Source organism: Nycticebus coucang, chromosome 2 (assembly GCF_027406575.1).
Source record: "Nycticebus coucang isolate mNycCou1 chromosome 2, mNycCou1.pri, whole genome shotgun sequence".
In the NCBI taxonomy this organism is placed as follows: domain Eukaryota; kingdom Metazoa; phylum Chordata; class Mammalia; order Primates; family Lorisidae; genus Nycticebus; species Nycticebus coucang.
Genome location: NC_069781.1, coordinates 171,317,452 through 171,335,560, shown reverse-complemented (window position 1 = coordinate 171,335,560; position 18,109 = coordinate 171,317,452). Strand labels below are relative to the sequence as shown.

The 18,109-nt window shown below is 46.6% G+C and overlaps 1 protein-coding gene across 4 annotated transcripts in view; it reads right to left on the bottom strand.

Annotated features, from left to right (window-relative positions):
- Positions 1-18,109, bottom strand: part of HYDIN (HYDIN axonemal central pair apparatus protein) — a 362,157-nt gene that overhangs the window by 79,313 nt on the left and 264,735 nt on the right. For 3 of the 4 annotated variants that reach the window (XM_053606955.1, XM_053606945.1, XM_053606963.1), the window contains exons 25-29: positions 14,353-14,567; positions 8,999-9,139; positions 6,309-6,492; positions 3,169-3,310; positions 1,949-2,111 (exon numbers count right to left, since the gene is read on the bottom strand). In XM_053606955.1, coding sequence (XP_053462930.1) covers positions 1,949-2,111; positions 3,169-3,310; positions 6,309-6,492; positions 8,999-9,139; positions 14,353-14,567 — 845 coding nt within the window. The remainder of the gene's footprint in view (positions 1-1,948; positions 2,112-3,168; positions 3,311-6,308; positions 6,493-8,998; positions 9,140-14,352; positions 14,568-18,109) is intronic. The other variant, XM_053606972.1, reaches the window with a different exon arrangement.

The window sequence follows — 18,109 nt, the reverse complement described above, 5'->3', positions numbered from 1 at the left end:
ATCTGTTGCCTGTGTGAGGTTAGGGGCAGAATGCAGACTCTTGAACCGGGGAAGTATAAAGTGAAAGAGTAATCTTTCCAGAGGGCAACGGGGAAGCAATACATATTAAAAGACTTGAAAGTTTGTACATCCTTTAGTACAGGAATTACATGTTTAGAAATATGTGAATCCTAGTAAATGTGGAATGTAAAGGTCTTAGCAAAATAAGAAAATGCTATGAAAGCTATGTTAACTAGTGTGATGAAAATGTGTCAAACGATCTATGAACCAAGTGTATGGTGCCCCATGATCATATTAATGTACACAGCTATGATTTAATAAAAATTAAAAAAAGAGACTTATCCTAACAAAATAATCTTGAATGTGTGTACCATTCAGCTAAAAGCAAGATACTTGGTCTCTCCATGGATATTAAATTTACTTGGCAATTATTAAGAAATGCAGAAAAATACACTTTGTTTCTACAATCTGCCCCTCCCACAAATGGATATGGTACTGTCCCGATCGCTCTGCCTACCGTCAACAAAGCACACACAAAGCTCCTTGCTCTGTACCTGGAGGTGGGGACTTGGGGCTGGTGTATAAGTCATGCAACGTGAGCTGAGGGTGAAATAGAGGAAATCCACAAGCTCCCACCTAAAAGTTCCTACAGATTCTGGCTGGAGACTCCAATGAAGAGGTCTAAATAGTCTTTCTTTTAAAGATGAATGAATTGTTGTCTTTTAAAACCAAGTTTGGGAAGATAACTTTTGCATAGATTATTCTGAACTCGTTCTAAATCAGAAATTGACTTTGTTAATTGCAAGAAGAAATGGCTGAAACACACAGTTATTTAAATTCTCCCTCCTGGATTCATGAACAGAATCACCCTGGAGAGGTGAAGGGAGAGGGTCAGTCCTTGTAATTCTCTTTGGGGACCCTCTTTAGTCTGTAGCTTGCAGTGTTGTAAGCGACATGGAGCATCCCAAACCCACACCCAGTCCTGTAAGCTTTTTCTTCCCTGAGCTCTCCCGGACTGAGACCTCTGCACGCTGATTCCTCTGCCATTATGTCGGCCCAGCCACTGTCGCTCCCTCTTACTCACCTACTTGAACCTGTCTGCACCTTTTTTAGGAGTCTGGCTTTGGGGTGCTGAGTTAGTCATGATCCCCATTGTGGGGTCTCATCTAACCACTCTGCCCATCGAGTGTCATAGTGGACAGCGAGGTGACTGCAAAGCATGTCTGATAAGCTACTGGGACTTGCCTGCAGGATGAGCTTAAGCTGGAGTATCTTACTTAACTGTTGTGAAGGGTATGCTTTTTTTTTTTTTTTGAGACAGAGCCTCACTCTGTCACCCTGGGTAGAGTGCTGTGGCTCAGGGCAACCTCAAATTCTTGGGCTCAAGTGATCCTCTTGCCTCAGCCTCCCATGTAGCTGGAACTACAGACTCCCACCACAACTCCCGCCTTTTTTAGAGATGGGGTCTCACTCTTGTTCAGGCTGGTCTTGAACTTCTGAGCTCAAGCAATCCACCTGCCTTGGCCTCCCAGCGTGCTAGGATTACAGGCGTGAGCCATTGTGCCTGGCCTAAGGATACGCTGTTGATTGAACACACGGACTCAGTGCCCTCTGGAGCCTGGTCAGCACCATCTGGAGTCCTGCAGGGGGTGGTGGAAGCAGTAAGGGCTGCGGTCAGACATGCTGAAGCCCTGGGACTGTGACATTGGTTCTGAGCCTCCCAGGGTGGGTGCGATGCCAAAATGATGTGATTCTGTATAGCGCAAGCACAGTGCTTGACACACAGTGTTCAGCAAATGTGGGTCTCTTTCTTCCTACCTCTGCCCCATCACAAAATGCAAACATGATCAGATAATTTTCTGGAAGGGGCCTGTGCTGGCCGACTGGCTGGTCCCAGTGGCTGTCCTCCACCCCTGTCTCTGGGTGGGGAGCGGGTGAGGGCTGCTACCTGCATTTTTGCCACTTGGGATTTCTTCAGGGTATGCTCCTCCTTTCCCGGGGCCAGCTTCGGTTTTTTGACCTTCCGCTTCTGCTCGTCTTCCTCCTTCTGCCGCTCGAGCTCCTGCTGTAGCTTCTTTTCCTGCATCTCCTTTGCCAGCCTCTCCAGCTCCCTGCATCAAAGCGGCAGAGGGAAGAGAGTTCAGGGACCCCCGCCTGGGCCCCTCCTGTGCCTGGGATTGCCAGGTGGAGGGACAGCAGGCAGAACTTTCTTGGGTATAAAAAGAACAAAAGCAAGCTGGGTAAATCAGATGGGAAGAAGGAAAGAGAAATAGGAAACTCCGGTTCAATTGAAACTCAACTAGGAGGAATTATTAGTTAATCTGTAGTTAGGGTTAGGGTTAGGGTTAGGGTTAGGAATTGTTAGTTAATCTGTATTTCTAGCCCATCTCCTTTCATTCGAGAGCGAAAGTGCTAACATCAAGTTTCATAAACTTGATGTTAGCACTTAAAAAAAAAAAAAAAAAAAAGAGTAACTTTCAAAGCTTGTTCTGGTCTTAGTGTAGATGAGACCCAGTCTCTTATACTGTCACGGCTGATGTTCAGCTGACAGGAAGTGGCTGGCTTTGGAGCCATGGAGGTAGGTCCAAAAGTCATGTTGTGCTCCTCCCTTATTTTTTTTGTCCCTTTCTGCTGTCATTTAGGTGTGCCTGTCCCTGTTGCCAACAGCAGAGAGGGCATGAAAGCCAGCAAGGCACCATGCACAAACAAGTGAAAGATGCCACTTCTGAAAAGGATTAACCCATTTACACTCTTTTCTTTCTTTCTTTTTTTTTTTTGAGACAGAATCTCAACATGTTGCCCTCGGTAGAGTGCTGTGACGTCAGCTCACAGCAACCTCCAACTCCTGGGCTTATGTGATTTTCTTGCCTTGGCCTCCCAAGTAGCTGGGACTATAGGTGCCTGCCGCAACACCTGGCTGTTTTTTGGTTGTAGTTGTCATTGTTGTTTGGCAAGCCCGGGCCGGATTCGAACCCGCCAGCTCTGATGTATGTGGCTGGTGCCCTAGCCACTGAGCTACAGGTGCCAAGCCAACCCATTTACTTTCAACTCCAGAAATCCCCAGTGGTTCTTGGTTGCTGTGACTCTGCGCACTGAAACCAGCTCAGCATATGTTGTGTGTGTGTGTGTGTGTGTGAGAGAAATAGACGGGCAGCCCTTGGTCCCAACCTCTTCTTTCTTTCCAGCATCGCCTGCCGAATCTCTCGATCAAACATGTTTTTCTCCTCCTCTGTCAAGGCGTCATATTCGTCTTCATTCATATTTTGGAGACGTTCCTTCTCTTTCTCAGTAGCTTCCCTGTGTTTGAGCTCTGTGGGGAGCAGAGACAGGAAGGTGAGGAAAAGTCCTTCAGCTGCTTAACTCTTAGCTAAACAGGCTGAGGGTCTGTGGGGCGGAGCAGCTGGGGAGGCTTAATCTTTGGGGGGATTTCCTTCATTTATGCAGCCCCATGTTTGGACTCCATTCGAGTCTTCAAAATAATGGTCTCCAAAGATGCCCCTGACCTAATCCATGGTACCTGTGACTATGGTGTCTTCCACAGCAGAGGGATTTTGTGGGCATGATTGAATTAAGCATCTTGGCAGGGGGCACTTAATTTTGGATTAGCTGGGTAGGGCCAATCTAGTCACAAGGGTCGTTATGGAGTGCAGCAGGAGTCAGAGTCAGAGAAGGTGGTGTGACAATGGAACAGAGGCCAGGAGCCAAGGAATGCAAGTGGCCTCTGGATGCCTGAAAAGGCAAGAAAAAGGACTCCTCCTACGGCCTCCAGGGAACACAGCACTGAGAACACCTTGATTTTGGGACTTCTGAGCCCAGAACTGTACGATAGTAAATCAGTTCTTGCGGTGCTGTGGTCTGAATGTTGTGTCCTTCCTCCCCCATGATATGTTGAAACTGAATTCTCAGTGTGGGAGTATTAAGAGGTGGGGCCGGTGGGAGGTGATTAGCTTGTTAGGGTAGAGCTCTCAAGACGGGATTAGTGTTCTTATAAAAGAGGAAGCTTGTTTGTCCCTTCCTTCAGGTGAGGACTCAGAAGAGGCTTTTCATGGCCAGAAGATGGCCCTCATCAGACACAGAATCTGTCAGCACCTTGATTTTGAACTTCCCAGACTCCAGAACCATGAGAAATAAATTTCTTTTTTTTATAAGCCACTCAGTCTACATCTTTGGTTGTAGCAGCCTGGATGGACTACGGCAATGGTAATTTCTCACAGCAGCAATAGGAAAATAACATACCACCCATTGACTTTTGCCATTATAAGCAAATGCCGCTAAAGTGCTCATGGTGACAGATCCATTTGCAAACTCATCACACCTCCCTAGAACAGCATCGCACTACACATCCTCGCTGGTTTGAGCTGTAGACTCAGATACCTGCACTGGGGATTTTTCTCTGCCCCTTACCCAGAGATAATAACAGTGAAGAATGATAACTCCCCCTTCTAGGGTTGTTGTGAAGATTAAACAACAGTCACATGAAATGCTTAGTCCAGGGCTTGGTGTATTCATAGATGTTTGATAAACATCACATTTTAATACACTCAGAGTGTTTTCTATATGCTGTTTTAGGACTTTCTAAATGCAGATGGTTTAGGAGAGAGGAACTCACAATTTAAACATGAAAAACATCAAAGATAGGTGAGAAAGTAAAAAGTGATAATCTCTTTTAAGTTTTTTGTTATGAAGATATGAGCTTTCTGAGAAACTAGGAAGCTGGCAGCTGAACTGCTGCTGCGGGAAGGCTGGTCACTGTTCCTGGTTTCTCTGTGGATGAGAATATAAGGAAGCAGTCAGTGGGTTCTGTGCAAGAACCAGGCAAGCGCGGTGTTTGTAATTATTTCCTCAATTGGGAAAACATTAAGATGGTATAGATTATGCTAGAAGATCGAGGCAGGTGCAGTGGGGGTGGGGGGAAGGCTCCTCAGGGGCAGGGCTCACCTCCAGTGTAACTAACCCCTGTCCCTCAGCCCCTTCTGCAGGGGCTGAGATTTGTTGGGGCTGCTTCCGACTAAATTGGGAACTTGAGGTAACATTACTTGTGTGTGTAGGAGTGTGCGTACCTATTTTTCAATCAAATCCTTCAATTATTGAAGTTTTTCTCCAGATCTTTTAGAGTTACTCAGACTAATTCTCCCACTAATTTGCAATGTGATCTTATGCAAGACTCTTGTTTTCTCTGAGTTTCATTTTTCTTTTCTGTGGAATGGGGACAGTGTGAGGATTCAGTGGCTAAAAGTGTACAAAATGTCTGCTTCAGTGCCTGGCACACAGCAGGCTAAGAAGTAGAAGTTGTTTTGGAAAGTTTATCAGTATCTCTAGCTTTTTTTTTAATTGTTTTGTATTAAATCATAACTTTGTACATTGATGCATTTATGGGGTTCAGGATACTGCTTTAATATACAATGTGAAATGCTTACATTGAACTAAGTAACACATCCATCACAATTATACTCATTTCTTAATAGTTTTGAAACGTACCATTGCATCATGCACATTAGGTGAGGTCCCCCCGAATACTCTTCCTCCCCCCAGACCCCCCCTCCCCTCCACTCTCTCTCCTCTTCCCTTCTAGTTTCTGGACTATAGTTATGTTTTGCCATTCATATGAGTGTGTAGATGGTTATAAAATGATTTCATAGTAGTATTGAGTACACTGGATACTTTCCCCCCCCCATTCTTGAGATACTTTACTAAGAAGAATATGTTCCAGCTCCATCCAGGTAAACATAAAAGATGTGAAGTCTCCATCTTTTTTATGGCTGCATAGTATTCCCTGGTGTACATATACCACAATTTGTTAATCCATTCATGGGTTTGGGCTGTTTCCATGTCTTGGCTATTATGAATTGGGCTGCAATAAACATTCTGGTGCAAATGTCTTTGTTGTAAAATAATTTTTGATCATCTGGGTATATAGTTTTATAGGAAATGCTTAAACAAAACTAACACGCTAATTGGTCACCTGTGTCAGAATGGAAGTCGTGACAGCTGTGGTTACAGAGAGGCTGAAGGGGATGGTGTGTGGTATAGAGGGATGAAGAATGTACCTTCTGTCAGCAGAGCTGCCTTCATCATAAACCTCCCGGCAGGCTGCTATGACCCAAGTCCCTCAGAGTAAAGTAGAAATACAAACGCTTGTCCATGTCACAGGACAGAGGTGAAATGTCACTGGGACAGCAGATGTCAGAGTTTCATTTAAGCCCCATGAATGATCATCTCAGGGAAACATTTTGAAAAGCCTCCTGCCCTGTTTAAAGGAAAGACCTATTGCTGTGGGGAAGGACCGCCGGGAAGGGATGGGGCCTTACCTTCTAGCTCCTTTTTGGCTTTCTCCTGGGCCTTCATGGCGACATAATCCTGGGCCATGTTGAGGACATATATGTGCTCCCGGCTGCCAATGGCCTTCAGCAGGCAGAGGAGGGCAGCATGCATGCTCCGAGCAAAGAGTGTGTCGAGGCCGTCAAACACCACTCCTCGGAAGCAGTCACTCAGCTGAAACCCAAGAGAGCAAAGACAGTTACCATGGCCACGAGATGGCTCCTCTCCGCAGAGAGAGCTGTTTGTTTAGCTGGTGCTGTTGCTGGTGCGGCAATGGGCTCTGCTGACTGACTGGGCCCCAGTGAAAATATCATTACGCTGTCCTTCTGCTTGCTAAATCCAAGGTGCTGATAATAATAAGAGAAGAATTAAAATACCCAATCAGCCATGAACAGTTCTTTGTTGCATGCCTACACTGTATTTCAACCCACATATTTGTACAGGGTTTATTCTGTGAAAATAAATAAACAAACAAATGGTAAAGGGAGGGTCTGGGAAGACCCATGAGGTACACAAAAGTGAGGTACAAAGGAAGGATGCTCCATGCACAGAGTGACAGGCTGCCAGGTCAGCAGGCATGTAGGCCATTTGTATATTTCCTAGCAGTCCTACTGCCTTGGAGGGCCATGATTCTGGTAATATTAACCATCAAAGAACAGCCTCTGCAGTGCTACAGTGTCACGCAAAGGGGGGCCCACACACCAGCCACCACTGCGGGAAACTGATCTTGACATTTTTTCCCCCAGTTATTCACTGATGGACATTTGGGTTCTTTTTTTTAACTCAATTTTAAGCCCCATGAATGATCATATCAGGAAAACATTTTGAAAAGCCTCATGCCCTGTTTAAAGGAAAGACCTATTGCAGTGTGGGAAGGACCGCCAGGAAGGGATGGGGTATACATTTATGTACTGTATACTGCATACATTTATGGGGTACAATGTGACGATTTGATATACAATGTGGATTTGGTGGATCTCACCTAACATGCACAATGCAAGGGTACATTTCAAAACAACTAAGAGTATATTCTAAATGTCTTACCACAAAAAATAAGTGAGGTACTGGATCATTACTTTTCTTTTTTTTTTATTTTTATTTTTGAGATAGCCTCTCACTTTGTCCTCCTTGGTGAATGCCATGGTGTCATAGCTCACAGCAACCTCAAACTCCAGCTGGGATTACAGGTGCCCACCACAATGCCCAGCTATTTTTAGAGATGGGATCTCTTTTTTGCTCAGACCAGCTTTAGAGGCTGGTCTCCAACCTGTGAGCTTAGGTAATCCACGCTCTTTGGCTTCCCAGAGTGCATGAGCCACCATGCCTGGCTGGGATTGTGACATTTTTGATGTCCTGGAAGCTGTGTTAGGATGTAAATCAACTGTATCTCTGAACTCACTACTTAGATCAGCTGGCAGTTTTTGTTTTTATTTTGGTGGCAAGACTTTGTCCATTAAGAAGTTCTGGAAGTTCTGTGTCTTATCAGAGAGGAGTACCTTGAGCAGCAAGGCACCGCTGCCTTCCTCTGGGGTTCAGCAAGGCTTCCCAGCCCTTACTCTGGGGGTGCACTTGCTAGAACATTGTGCTCCAATCAGGTGAGAGCAGTAGTGCCTTTAATGAAGTAGCAGTGTAAACCCAACAGGAATAATTGCCAGAGATGATGTTGTTCTTCTTGTGGGAACCTTGAGTTTAATTTTGTTGTATCTAGATGTGAAATTAATCTTGTGGCCTCATTTGAAAAACCAAAGCAAACACATAGCTCCAGGACCTGATGAGCAATTCAGCTCTCTGTCTGGAACCCACAGGCAGTAAACAGGCTTAAGTGACACCCTCTCCAATCCTAGCCACGTCTTTTTCTTTTCTCTAACTGTAGAACACTTGGGATGGGGGTGGGCTGGGGAAATGGTATTGTTTTTCTCATTTTAAAATCAGTATGTCATTGTGAAATAATCCAGAAAGATATAAAGACGACTAAAAATCTGTAATCCTGCTTATCCAAAGATAACCATAATTAACATGTACTTTCAGACCAATCTTAATCTATTTTTTTAACTTAATAACATTGAAAAGTTAATTTTTTTAGAGACAGGGTCTTGTCCATTGCTCAGGCTGAAGTGCAACTGTAGCCTTGAACGCTGGGCTCAAACGATCCTCCTGCCTCAGCCTCTCAAGTAGCTAGGACTACAGGCATGTGCCACTACACCTGGCTGATTTTTTAGTTTGTTTCAGTGACAGAGTCTCACTGTGTTGCCTGGGCTGGTCTTGAACTCCTGGCCTTAAATGATCTCTTGTCTCAGCCGCTCAAAGGGCTAGGATTATAGGTGTGAGCCACTGTGCCTGACCTGAAAACATCTTTACAGCAATTAAAATAGCTCTGAATTCTAACTTTTCATGTCTCTGTATTATAATTTTTAGCATACTACTTTTTTTTTTTAATTTAAAGGACTGCTCTCTGGTCCTTTAAGAAGGCAAGTAGCTTCAGGCTATCAAGTAGGCCAGGATCAGGGACTGGCGAGAGGTATCAAGAAGCCAAGTGACTACTGGGGAAGGAGAAACCCATCTCTCCTCTTTAAGGCCCTGGGTTCTAAGCTGCTGAGGGTGACCAATGGCCCCAAACCTCTCACAGAATGCGGCCAGTGTGAGCGCTGCCCCAATAATGCGCAGGTGGGCAAGGACACACCTGTATCCGCTCCGCCAGGATCTGCACGAGAAGTTCATCCGGCAGCACGCAGCTCATGAGGCCAGTCTCGCCCCCGATGCTGGCGCTGACACTGAGCCGGCGCTGCGTGGGCCCCACGAGCAGAGGGCTGGAGGAAATCTGCTGAGTGGGAGAAAGATCAGCATTAGAAACCAGCTGTGTCTCAACAGCTCCTGCACCTACCAGCCATGCAGCCTCTGGATAATCAGACAACCTCTCTGGGCAGTGTTTCCTTATCCGTTAAATGGGAATTGCATTGTAAAATGGTAGAAGGGAGGTACTCTGTATGCGCTGAACTGCACGCAGCTTTTCATTCATTCAACAAACATTCATGGAGCACCTGCAGGCACCAGGCACTCCTTAGGTGCTAGGGATGCACCAACCAACAGGGCTGACAACGGTGCAACCCCTGAGACCCTTACATCCCATATGCAAATCAGTAATATTATTTCACATAGTGATGACCGCTAGGGAGGGAGGAAATAACCAGGAAGGGCAAGAAAGAACAATGACTGGGCGGGGGAGTGGATCTGTGGAGAGGACGGCCACATTACCTGGGTGATGTGAAAGAATAAGACAGGACCTTGGGAGAAGAGCTTCTCTGAGAGGGCACAGGAAGCTCCCTCAGCAGGAGTGTGCTTGGGGCATTTGGGGAGCACACAGGAGCCCAGGGGGGCTGGCGCTGGGGGAGCAGTGGGCAGGGCAGGCTGGAAGTCAAAGACACAGAGTCAGGGCCGGAAGATTCAGGGCTTGTAGGCCACGGTAAGGAATTTGAATTTTATTCCTAATATTATGGGAAGTTGTTGGTGTGTTTCAGGCAGACAAGTGATCTGATTTTTATTTTTAAAAGACTACTCTCTCTTCTACATGAAGTGATAAGAATGCTAGTCAGAAGGATATCTCTGTGGTCATGGCAAGAGAGGGCGGCCGCAGGGACAAAGATGGTGGTGGTGAGAAGTGGCTGATGGAGGATACTTTTTGGAAGCAGGGCCAGTAGGGCTTGGGACGGAATGTACAGAACGAGGCATCAAAGGTGACTGCTTGAGTTTTGAGTGAGGAACTTGGAACATGCTGAACCTATTTCCTAAAAAAGGAAAGACTGAGGGAAGAATGCTTTTTTTTGTTTTTTTATGGGGGTGGTGGTGAAATAAGAATCACTTTTTTTTTGTTATATAAATTTTGAGATGCCTCTAAACCATTCAAAAAAGATATCAAGCATGAGTTGAATATATGAATTTACACTTGGGAAGAAATTGGGGCAGGAGATAGAAATGTGAGGGTAATAAGTAAGATGAAGATATTTAAGTTTTGGAATATTTGAGCAATGCAACTGGGTGAGGTCACCTGGAAAGGAAATGCAGTTAGCAGAAAGAAGAGAGTAGTGTAAGACTTCATCCCAGGATACTCCAACCTCCTGGAACGCGGAGGACATGGAGGAACTGGAAAAGTAGAGGGAGGAGTCGCTAATGAAGTGGAAGGGAAAGTAGGGCGTGGTGTCTGAAAGCCACGTGAAGACAGTGCTTCCAGGAGGAGGGGGTCATACGCTGCCAAAAGGTTGAAAATCAGCAAACTGACCACTGGGTTTGGCAAGAGGAAGGTGGCCAGTGGAGAAGAGGAGCCAGTGTCGAGGTGGGGAAAGGCCCCGAGGACTCAGTAGAAGAGAGGATGGGGCCGGGAGGGGACGAGGAGGCAGTCAACACAGCAATTCTTTGGGGGAACAGCAGAGAAGATGAGCTGAGCGAGAACCCGATAGCTGCGGGGGTGGTGGGGTCATGAAAAAGTATTTTTATCTTTTTGAGACAGAGTCTCACTATGTTGCCCTTGGTAGAGCGCTGTGGTGTAACTGCTCAGAACCACCTCAAACTCTTGGGCTTAAGCGATTCTCTTGCCTCAGCCTCCCAAGTAGCTGCGACTGCAGGTGCCCACCACAACGCCTGGTTATTTTTTGGTTGCAGTTGTCATTGTTGCTCAGTAGGCCCGGGCTAGGTTTGAACCCACCAGCCCCAGTGGATATGGCTGGCGCCCTAACCACTGAGCTACAGGTGCCGAGCCAGGACAAAGTATTTTTAACATAATACAGGATGCCCAGAGGCCCATGGGAAGGGTACGAGTGAGAGGAGAACATGAGAGAGAGGGACAATTATGGGAATTTAGATCTGGGCAAGAAAAGGGGGGACCCAGTGCCCACAGGGGGAGGGCTCCGCCCTAGTTGAGGGCATGGCAGGCAGATCTGTGGTTGTCTCCTGAGGCTGCTGCATTCTCCACGAGATGAGAAGAGAGAGAATGAGGAAGAGACAAGAAAGAGTCTTAGAGGTCGCGAGAGTGATGAGAGCAATTAAACGATCATTTTGCCTAGAGGTAGGGCATACTTACTGGAGCTGACCAAATGGTCCATTTTAGATCTTAGATTTATAGTCTCTAATTTAAGACTAATCAGGAGAGGTATCTTCTCCAGCCATGTCCAGCTGCTCTGCATGAAGCAGGTGGAGAACTGGATTGAACAGGGCTGAAGCTTTGTCGGAGAGTATGATGAAGGAGAAGGTGTAAGGGCACACTACTGTGACGGGCGGTGGGATCCACACTGGTAAGCAGGGTGAGGTGGGGTGGGCGGCCATGAGGGCTGATTGTTTACCAGAGTAAGTAATTTGGAAAGTTAGACCATGGTTATCAGAAAGCAGGACATGCGATCGATTTTGGAGTTCACGAGTGATGATGAACAATGTATAGCACATGATCATGGATGGCAGTGAGTGACTGAGACGGCCATGGAATTTGGAAAGAGAAGTGTTGAACTAAAAATTATTCAAGAGTAAATGTGGAATGTAAAGGTCTTAGCAAAATAACTAAGAAAATGCCACGAAAGCTATGTTGATTAGTGTGATGAAAATGTGTCAAACGGTCAATGAACCAAGTGTATGGTGCCCCATGATCATACTAATGTACACAGCTATGATTTAATAAAAAATAAAATAAAATAAAATAAAAATAAACTCATGGAACACACACACACACAAAAAAAATTATTCAAGAGAACAGGATTTCTAACCGGTACTTTCCAGGTAAAAGCAAGTGATATTATTACATAACTATCACGTTTCTTCCCATTTGAGACATAACTAAGTTTTCAGCCATTGGAGAATTTGTTCTTTGTGAGAGCTTCAAGAAGGTCAGACGTCCCTCTGGGTAAACATTCTGACAGGAGAACTGTGTGTCCAGACCAGTTGGATCTTGTCACGGTGGAGCAGGAGGCCTATGAGCTCTGATTTTATTTCTACTGGGATCTTTACGCTTCCTTTTTTTTCTTTCTTTCATTTTGTCGCCCTCGGTGGAGTGCTGTGGTGTCACAACTCACAGCAATCTCCAGCTCTTGGGCTTAGGCAATTCTCTTGCCTCAGCCTCCCAAGTAGCTGGGACTATAGGTGCCTGCCACAAGGCCCGGCTATTTTATTGTTGCAGTTTTGGCCAGGGCTAGGTTTAAACCTGCCACCCTTGGTATATGGGGCTGGCGCCCTATTGACTGAGCCACAGGCACTGCCCTAAGTTTCCTTTTTATTGAAAGGAGTTTGGAGTCTGAATTGGAATATTCTGCTGTCTTTGAAGAATTCTTAAAAGATTGACTTCACTGCCCATATGGACAGAACCAAACCAAAGAAATGACTCCCCATAACATCCTGTTTGGTAACAAATATGTGAATTTTAGTTCATCTGTAAATGTCTGTCTAAAGAATATTGTATCAGATCTTGGGAAAGAGGGTTAATAGCATGGTACTCCAAAAGAAAATGAGTTGATGGTCCCCATTTTCAAGGTGTTAGAAGAATGTGCTGAAGGGAAGATCAGAGACATCATTTGGCGTGAAGTCAGCCACCAGGGATGCTCCATGCAGACCTTCACCTCCACACGATCCACTTGCTCTGTCTAACACGTGGGCCTTCTTTCCCACACGGATCTAAAAATTCCACCCACCTGTCCCATCCAGTTCGCAGGTCTCCTTTCTTGTGAAGACCTATGACTCCACTCTGCCCATCTGCCCTGTCCAGTGTCCACCTGTCATGGCCCCTGCAGCATGCTCAGACTGTAACAAGATCCACAGACCCTTAACTCTTCCTGTTCCTTCCATTCTATGTCCTCTTTTCAATTCCTTCTCTACCTAGGCTGGGCTTCCCACACCTCCTTTCCCCTGTTCTGGGTATATCTACTCATCTTCAGAGATGACAACTTCTCCCTCCACCTCTGGATGAGAGAGCTCCCAGGGACCACGTCAAGAAATCTCAGTTTTCAGGTTTCCAGTCTTGATTGGGCCATCACCATTCTCAACTATTTTTTGGCTATCACCAATTTCTGGCTCTATTCACTGCAGTGGAGACATCAGTGCTTTGCCACTGTACTCAAGCCTGCTCTGCAACCCTAACCTCCTCATTGCTTCCCACAAATGACTGTGCAGGTATCATAGAGCCATGGGACAATGTCCTCTCCAACCTCCATTTTCCACCCTGCTTCTCCCACCATTAGCTGTATCTGTTTTTACCTTTACCAAAGGAAGCCAGCTCCCTTCTCCTTTGAGCTCAATCCTACCTTTTCTCTCTTCCCAGAATCTCATTCCCTCTTGGGTGGATCATCACCTTAGACACCTCCAGGAGCTCCATTTTTTATAGGCCTGCTTGTGTCTCTACCTCCTTTCTAAGAATGGACTCTCCTGATGCTGGGTTTTCCCCTCTAACTACCACTCTTTTCCTTCTCCTTCAAACATCTTAAAACTCTGCCCTGACTTGATTCACCTTTCCACCTCCAACTCATTACTCATCTTTCTGCCTTGTCTCTGGTTTCAGCACAGGGAATCTATTAGGATTTCTCAGTCCCTTGGCACGTTGCTCAAACTCTGTGACTCCCAACTTTCCAAGACTTCTGGGCAGCCCTTCTGCGACTTATATTAATGTTTTCATCCTAAACATTCCTTCAGTATTAGGTTGAGTCATAGGAAATTGCTGCTATGGACTTCCGAACTTGTTGAATTTCAGCAATTTTCTATGGTTCAACCTAACACCTCTTTTGTTACTAATTTCATAATATTGCAAATATTTGCTAGTGTGGTTCTCTCCTTCGTCAGACTCTTAGTGCAGCTTCAGTGCAGGAATTTTTCTCTATCTTTACTTCAACAGCACCTAGCCCAGCACTTATAACATGAAAGGCTGGGTGGACATGCCTTTTGGGGTGGTGCAGGGACAGTGCTCAGGCCCTTTCGGTGAGGACACCTGTAGGAGCAAAAGGCACTGGCCTGGCAGCAGGATGCTGAGAAGGTGGAAGGAGCCCAACCCTGCTGGGGAGCCCTGATTTGTACCTGTGGCGTTTCCGACTGGTGCGGGTGATGCTGCTTCTGCGACCCAGAGGCATGGCTCTCCGCCTTGCTCTTGTTGACCATCACGCTCCCACGTACGCTCTTCCCAGGTTTAGATTCTGGGGCCACCAGAGTGATTTCTGAGGTAAACTTGCCCAAGGTCTCAGTGCTTAGTCGCACTTGTCCTGTGACACTTGGACCCACAGAAGCTTCCTGAGCTATAAGGAGAGAGTGAGTTTTTATCAAAAGTCACCTAAGGAGAATAAAAAAATGACAGTGGGGATGGCACACTGCAGTGCTGTGGGATTCTGTTGAGGAATACAAAGCCATCTCCATCTGTAGCTGACTGGGTGAGGCTCTGTCCCCCAGGACTGGTGAAGGGTCATGGAGGGCATGGCCTGGAGTCCTGGGCTCTGCAGTGCTCCTCTAGCTAGGAGATCACAGGCTAGCCTGCACTCACTTCCTCTTCTAGCCCAGAGGGAAACACTTTTTGAAACTGAGGCTACACTACAGCCCTGCTGTGGTAACCCATCACCTGCCCTTTCGTGGTTTTAGGCACTGGTGAGGCTGACAAGTAGCTTGGGCAGGGCATTTTCTGCCTCCTAAGCAGAGCCACACAAATGAACAAACAGCCAAGTAGTAACAGAGCATCTTTTGGCAAATGATGCAAAAAAAAAAAAAAAAAAAAAAAAAAAGCCCCATTTCCAATCAGATCCTCACCCTTAAGAACTCCCACCAAGAAGTTCCCTTCCAAAATCATGGACGATGTCAGTATTTAAAAGGGTTTCGGTGAGGGCTGTTCAGGGAACCCCTTGCCTTTGGCTTTTGTGGTCGATTCCTGCCACCTCCCAGCCTCCTGGTTTCCTAATACTCACCCCCACCCACAACAGCAAGTCCTGTCTCATCCTGTCCTCTGGGGCTCCTATTCTTCGAGGATGTGCCATGTGACCCTGGAGGAAAACAGGGGTGTAGCAGACTCGTGGCACCCTACGATGCGGTGATGGCATGTACGCTAAGTAGCTTCCATGTTTCTCTAGCGCTCAGGGAGGCTCATTAAGACTCATTATTCCCTATCGACCATTTCAGCAAATAAGTCCACAGAATCCCCTCAAGAGTTGATGCTGCAACTTACTCTACTTTATCTTTTCATGCTGTTCCAGCCTCCCTCCCCCCAGGAGCAGATGAGAAATATGAGGACTCCTCGCTGCACAGATGGGGAGTGAAGAGGCCGAGCCATGGATGGAACAGCTACACTCAAGTTCTGCTCTAATTACAGACCTGGCTGGTCCTGTGCTCATCCCTTGAATCCCTGTAGGCTCTGCCCCTTTCTTCAGAATCAAGCCTCTGGCCTTGAACATGACAGTCCAGCTTCCTGTCGTGCTCATACCTGCCCACTCCATCATCCTCGCCCTTCACCACCTGTGTGCAATCTTTCAGTCTCCACGTGCCTGTGCCCTTTCCCTGTCCATAGCATCGCTCCTCCTTATCCCCAAACCCAGTTTTTCTAGATTCCTTTCAGGATACCATGATGTCACTTTTTCTTTTTCCTTCACTGCCCAATTTCTTTCTTTTTTTTCCTTTTTCTTTTTTTTGAGACAGAGTCTCACTTTGTCACTCTTGGTAGAATGCCATGGCATCACAGCTCATGGCAACCTCAAACTCTTAGGCTTAAGCAATTTTCTTGCCTCAGCCTCCCAAGTAGTTGGGACTACAGGGACCAGCCACCACGCCTGGCTATTTTTTTTTTTGTTGTTGTTATTGTTGTTTAGCAGGCCTGGGCTGGGTTTGAACCCGCCAGCCCCAGTGTATGTGGCTGGTGCCATAACCATTGAGCTATAGGCACCAAGCCTGTGCCCAATTTCTTGAAATAGCAGTCTGAACCAGGTCAGCCCAACAGTCATACAATGTGAGCCATATATGTATATAATTGAAAAATATCCAGTAGCCACATTATAGAAGTAAAAAAAATTTTGATAATATATTTTATTTAATCTCATATATTCAAAATGTGATCATTTCAACATGCAAACAATTTTTAAAGAAAATGACTAGGCTACTTTAGTCTGTATTCATCTTGAATCTTCCAGATCCCAGTGTGTCATGCAGCCCGCCCCTTTGGACTTGTCACAGGCAGGTGCTTGGCAGCCCAGTGCCTGGTGGCTGCTATGGGCCACAGGAAGGTATGGATTTCATGGGCCACTTGATTGCAGCCTGGTGACTCCACAGCAGACAGTGAATGTAGGTGGGGGCTACCTGCTGCATGGAAAGGGCTCCCCGACTGAGGAACACAGCAGTGCTCCAGTTGGGGGCTGGGGCTATTTGAGCTTTCAGCCGTCTCTGATTCTGTGTGTTTATTGATTCAATACATTTTTTTTTTTAATTGTAGAGACAGAGTCTCACTTTATCACCCTCAGTAGAGTGCCATGGCATCACAGCTCACAGCAACCTCTAACTCCTGGGCTTAGGCGTTTCTCTTGCCTCAGCCTCCCAAGCAGCTGGGACTACAGGTGCCCACCACAATGCCCGGCTATTTTTTTGTTGCAGTTTGGCCAGGGCCGGGCTCGAACCCGCCACTCTTGGAACATGGGGCTGGTGCCCTACCCACTAGACCACAGGCTCCGCCCAATTCAATAATTTTTATATTAATGGGTTGACTGTGTTTCAGGCATTGTTCCAGGTGCTGGGAAGATGTTAGGGAGGGAAATTCACACAAATCCTTGTCCCTGCAGCTTGCACTCTGTGGGGGTGGGGGCAGGTGGATGTGCGGAAGCAGACAGTAAAATACGTAGGATAAAGAGGGTGTTGACTAGAGATGAGGGCGGTGAGGAGAGGGGCCCCCGGCCTGGCCTCTGTGCATGCCCTGAGCCCCTCGCTCTCCTGAAGTACGACTTTCCTGATGAGTCCTCTGCCCCTGTGACCCTTGCTTTGCTGTCTCATCCTCCCTGGTTTCTCCTCCATCTCCTCCTTCTACATGTAACTGCTCTCTAAGGTTCCATCCCTCCTGACTCATCCTGGGACTCTCTGGGCTGGTTCATCTACCCAGTGGCGTGCACCTGTCACTCTGCTGAGGAAGACTTCCCCAACTGTCTCTAGGTTGGTGGTACTTTCTCAGGTCACGAGCTGAAAACCTCCATTTGGCACAGGACGTGAACAAGGCTCCACAGATCACTACAAAATGTTCATTTTATAGAAAAGGAAACAAACAATATAAGAGAACCAGAATTATGACACAGCTGCCCACCAAAGACCGTTTTCTCTTATCTTCCTAGCTAAGAGTCCTCCATTTCCCCACGCGTCCCATGTAGAGGCATTGTGGGGAGGGGACAATCTGAGAACCCCAGCCAGTTGCATCAACTAGGAGGCTGGATGTACTCTTAGGAACTATGTCATACTGTCATGACTACTGACATAAAGAGGGCTCCACTCTGAGTACCCAACGTATTTTCCCATTGAGCAGCTGCTCTCCTGCCCAGCAGGTCCTCAGATGACCTGATGGAGCCAGGATTCCCAACTCACAACTATGGGATACAAAAACTCAATTCGTTTTCTCCTCCAGCAAACTTTCTCTCTCTCCTGTGTTCCTATCTTGGTACACGGCATCACTTTCCTCTTGGTGTCTATGGCTAGAAATCTTGCCACGGCCATTTTGAATGCTTCCCACCACTTCAACTCTCCACTACACAGCTGGCCCAGGCCCAGGCTTCTTTGACAAGATGTTACCAAGCCCCATTTTCCTATTGTGACTTTCTGACCTATAGTG